This window comes from Alosa sapidissima, chromosome 2 (genome assembly GCF_018492685.1).
Source record: "Alosa sapidissima isolate fAloSap1 chromosome 2, fAloSap1.pri, whole genome shotgun sequence".
Classification (NCBI taxonomy): Eukaryota; Metazoa; Chordata; class Actinopteri; order Clupeiformes; family Clupeidae; genus Alosa; species Alosa sapidissima.
The window spans coordinates 30,668,096-30,673,095 of NC_055958.1; the positions used below are offsets into that span (position 1 = coordinate 30,668,096).

At 46.4% G+C, this 5,000-nt stretch overlaps 1 protein-coding gene across 19 annotated transcripts in view; it reads right to left on the reverse strand.

Moving 5' to 3' along the window:
• The window catches only part of caska (calcium/calmodulin-dependent serine protein kinase a), a 194,672-nt gene that overhangs the window by 112,608 nt on the left and 77,064 nt on the right, over positions 1–5,000 (reverse strand). For all 19 annotated transcript variants that reach the window (XM_042081253.1, XM_042081243.1, XM_042081136.1 and 16 more), the window contains exon 2: positions 2,712–2,824. In XM_042081253.1, coding sequence (XP_041937187.1) covers positions 2,712–2,824 — 113 coding nt within the window. The remainder of the gene's footprint in view (positions 1–2,711; positions 2,825–5,000) is intronic.

The window sequence follows — 5,000 nt, forward strand, 5'->3', positions numbered from 1 at the left end:
CGTGTGTGATTTATGATACTCTCTCCTCTGTGTTAGCTCATGGGAAGGATAAGAGACTTCAAAGCAGCTCACTGGACAGCTGCAGGCCTACGGCTAATTCACTGGGTGAGCAAATCAGTCACCGTGTGTATGATTGTGTGTGTGTGTGTGTGTGTGTGTGCGTGTGTTGATGTGTGTCTGTGTGTGTGTGTGTTGATGTGTGTCTGTGTTGATGTGTGTCTGTGTGTGTCTGTGTGTGTGTGTGTGTGTGTGTGTGTGTGTGTGTGCCTGTATCCAGGAGCTTTCATGTAATACTATCTGTATAAAGTCATATATCTATCTTTACATTTGATAAGCTTATCTTTTCATACATATATACATATATACACACACACACACATATATATATATATATATATATATATATATATATTATACACACACACACATATATATATATATATATATAGACAAACATGTCTGTGTGCATGTGTATTGGCCTGTATCTCATGCACATACAGTGGAAGGCTAGGAATGCTAAGATAGTCAAAGGCTTATGTAGACCATCTGAAAAGCTCAAAAGGAAATGAGTCTAAAATCCAGCAGAACACTGTGGTAATACCAGGCCTCGGGCTGACGAGAGAGGGATAGAGAGAGAGAGAGAGAATGACTAAAGCTGGGAAAGAAAAAAATGACTATGTATCTAAGTGAAGGAGAGGGAGGGAGAAAGAGCGAGAGAGAGAGAGGAGAGAGAGAGAGAGAGAGAGAGAGAGAGATGAGAATAAGTATGCCCTGCTGGTAGCCCTCTCAGGAGCACCGGGAGAGGGAGAGATTTGGGAAGCGTTTAGGGGTCTCAGCTCTAACCCCTGCCTGCTGTCACCAGACTCTAACCCCCATCAAGTAGGCTCTTCTCTCCCTCCCTCCATCTCTCACCCTCTCTTCATTTACTTTCCTCCCATCCCTCCCTCCGATCACATCCGATATCCAGCACTTTTAACATCCCGCTCACGCCTATATGTGATGTGAGAGAGAGAGAGAGAGAGAGGGAGAGGGAGAGGGAGAGAGAGAGAGGGAGAGAGAGAGAGAGTGAGAGAGAGAGTGTGTGTGTGTGTGTGTCTTTGAACAGCCGCTCTCCTATGCTGAGATGAGACAGGAGAGCAGCAGTGGCGTTGTACTGGAGCGGTTCTAGTCGCCAGACTCTAACCTCCATCTCTCTCTCTTTCGCCCATCACTCTTGGACATTCCGTTCTTCTTCTTTATGTACTTTTGCCTCTATTAGATGTGTAGACCCTGTCTTCTCTCTCTCTCTCTCTCACACACACACCCTCGCCCACACACACACGCACACACCCTCACACACACACCCACCCTCACACACACACACACACACACACACACCCTCGCCCGCCCTCACACACACACTCCTCCCGAATGAGGAATGGTGTTCATCAGTCTGTGTAATCACTACCTGTCCCCAGGGGCTATGCTACATGTAATGGTGTGTCACCACACTGCACTGCACACCCCTGCGCTGAGCTAACACGGCTTTATTAACAACACCTAACGCCCCCCTTTTCCCTGCTCCTCCTCCATCCACTGGTGAAGATGGAGAGTTGCTGGTGACTGACAGTAACATGGTATAGATACAGGGGATTGGGTGGGGCTGGGTCAGGTAGACTCGACAGAGTTCAGCTGTAATGTCCACCCAGATGTCAGGCTTTTGCTGGTCAGCTTACAGACCCCCTCAAATCCTAGCAGTTCTCAAACGCAGCACCTGCTCCCACTTTTTATTCATGCTTCCAATTGCTCTGCATACCTGTCCGAGCTAGCCAGTGGACACAGCTTTACTAGCGCAGTCAGAGCAGGGTTGGCTAGAAGGTATAAAAGCCTCCTCTAGAGGCTCTAGGAGTAGATGTGAGAACCTGCGGCTGGAAGTACGGTCCAGCCCTGAATCATCTCACACAAGAAGCGTACTGTGTGTGTGAAGGCGCACTCAGACCCATACTGAGACCCACTCCGTGCGTACACTCCTCCTCCCTCTTCCTCCTGCTGCTGCTGCTGCACGCTACATGCCAGCTATTAGAGGCTCCCCAGGGACCCATTTAATTTGACCACTTCCGACCGCAGAGAGCAGAGCGCTTCCTCCGGCCGCCGTGGAGCTCGCTCAAGGTCACCTGCGGCTCCTCTTCCTCCCCCGTCCTCCTCCTCCTCTCTCAGAGAGTGTGGGCTCAGCAACTCTGTCAGGGCTCCTTAGCGTCTAGCCCGGCGCCTTGCTGGCACGCAATGCTAAAAAGGACCCCGATTGGTGGAGGAGACTTTTTTTTTTTTTTTTTTTAAGAGCCCACCTCAGAGCGGCTTCAGGGAGGCTTCTTGGACCTCGTCCAAGTTTCCTGGGTTTCCCCCACTTCCTGTGAGTCATCGGTTTTATCCACACTTCTGAATGACTTGTGACTCTTCACAGGATGTCTCGATAGTCAGTTAGCCAGCCAGGCGGAAATGACAGTGTTCTATAGCTCCGATGACTGATTTAAATGGAGGCACTTTGGTCTGTTTACACCGGGGATGCAAATGTACTCTCCACCATTTGTGCTACAGTACATAGCCAAATCCACAGCCATTTTGAGAACTTCCACGCATGCCAGGAAGACATGAAGATATAGACAGACAGACAGACAGACAGACAGACAGACAGAGAGTGCGACTGGCCAGAGAGGACTCCTTGCGCCCCTTACCTTCTGTGCTGAGGCCGGGACTGGAAGTGAATTTTGCCACGTCCACGATCTTCACCGCAAACTGTTGTCCTGTCTCTCTGTTGATGCATCGCCGTACCACACTGAACGGCCCCCTGCCAGACAAAGAGAGGGAGGAACAAGGGAGAGGAGAGAAAAAAAGTAATATGGTTAGTTTAATGTCTGTAATGTGAACTTGTTTGAATGATCAGGGCTTTTTCTGAGAAAGCAAATGGGGGGGAATGAATTACTACTGTTTTTCCTGTTTATGCCACCTGTGAAATTGAAGTGCTTTATTATTGTATCGCCAGAAAATAGCATAACTACTTTCCCCTGCTATCGAGGGATGAAATAAAGCTCTTTTCGGCTCATATGGTTCTCAGAGGAAGGCAGTCGTAAAGTAAACAACCCAACACTGCATGATCTGTGCTTAGATTAGAGCTCAAGGAATCAGCAATACAACCACCTGGGCAGACATCATTCATCTGTGTCTATACAATAACTGAGTGAATTATGCTGACTTTACTACCTGCCTGGATATATATATATATATATATATATATATATATATATATATATATATATATATATATATATATATATATATATATATATATATATGCTAGGCTTTTTAAACCGTCAGACAGTCACTCAGTGATCCTAATCTCCAGGTGGCTTCCTGCAGACTGTATGCTGAAATAGAAATCCTCAAATCCTTGACTTCATCTCCCCAGTACATTCACATGCGCTGACATTTGCATCAGAATCCACCACTAATAATTGCAGGAGTATTTGAGGCGTTTGGTTATGAACTCAGTCAGAGTGAACAAAGGACCACACCCACACACACACACACACACACACACACACAGAATTATCTGGGAAATATGTAGTTTACGACTGGTATAATTCACCCCTCTGTTGAACCAAAATCACCAACCCATAGCGGTTATGACAATCCACACAAAATAAACATACCAAGAAAAATAACAACAACATATTGACACTTCCTGGTGCCTCGAGAGTGGCAATCCGCCAAGTGGTGAAAGCAGGAGGAAGGAGGAAGAGGAAGAGGAGGAAGAGGGAGAAGAGGACGAAGGTTTGCTTCAAAGTATACCCCCACACTCAACCCTAACTAGACTACACATCGACAGAGTGTCAGCCAGAGAGACAGCCACGACAGCAGAAAATAACATGGAAGCATCAACAATAGCCAGGCTCCAGCAGTGAGACTCCAGAGCTAATGTATACACAGTATTTATAGATGCCAGGAGGATGTATAGAAATAACTAGCGGCCGCAGAAGGAACAGGCGTCTAGAGATTGCAGAGATGGGATGCCAGAGCCTTAGCCTCAGGTTGCCTGGCCTCTTTCTAGAAAGGGAAGGCCTGCTTTATGTAATGCTGTGTAATGAAGAAGCAGTTTAACCTCTACTGACAGGTGGGGTCACGCTCCACTGTGCATAGCAGCTGTGAGTAATGTGTTTTAAAGTTTCCAGGCTCATATTTAGCCAGACATTTTGGGGAAAAGGTCTGATCTTGCACACATAAGAGCAACCAGGAAGTCTCCTGATGAATACTTCATGAGTACTGTAAAAACTCACCAAAGGACAGAAGACGTATGTTTTGCACAGTCTGTGGAGTCTCTGTCTCCAGAGTGGAAATAAGATATTACTCCAGAGTGGAAATAAGATAATACAACTTAGATGATTAAAGGGCTGCAAAAGGTCCTACTATGAACCTCTTCAGAAAGTTCTAAGCAGAACTCTACAGAAGCCACAGACAACCCCACTATCTGATGACAGCACTAGCGTTTTATGTCTGACAGGATGGAGTGTTTCTCTCTTCCTCTCCTCCTCTTCTCGGTGCTTGATTAATACGGCCTCTCATTTTTTATTGTTTTAAATTTTAATGTTTTTTGGGGGTTGAAGGGAATGCAGAGAGTCAGGGAGGGAGTGTGATGGATGGAGGTCGTTTACACGCGCGCAATCCCGGCAGAGCTGCCATTTTCCCTCATGCCACAGCACAACAACTGACCCCTTCAGTTCCGGATTCCATTGGCCTATGCTACCCTCTGTTGAACTGCTACAAGATTTACAGGGCTACATTCTAGAACATCAGGGGTTCTTTGATTCCCCCCCCCCCCCATTCAAGTTAAGTAGAACTCTTCAAAGATTGTTTTACAACTAATTTCATCATGATTTTCAGTGGTCTCTTTCAGGCAAAAGTCACCATTACCAATAAAGACATTTTCACTCTCACACACACTCACACACACACACACACACACACAC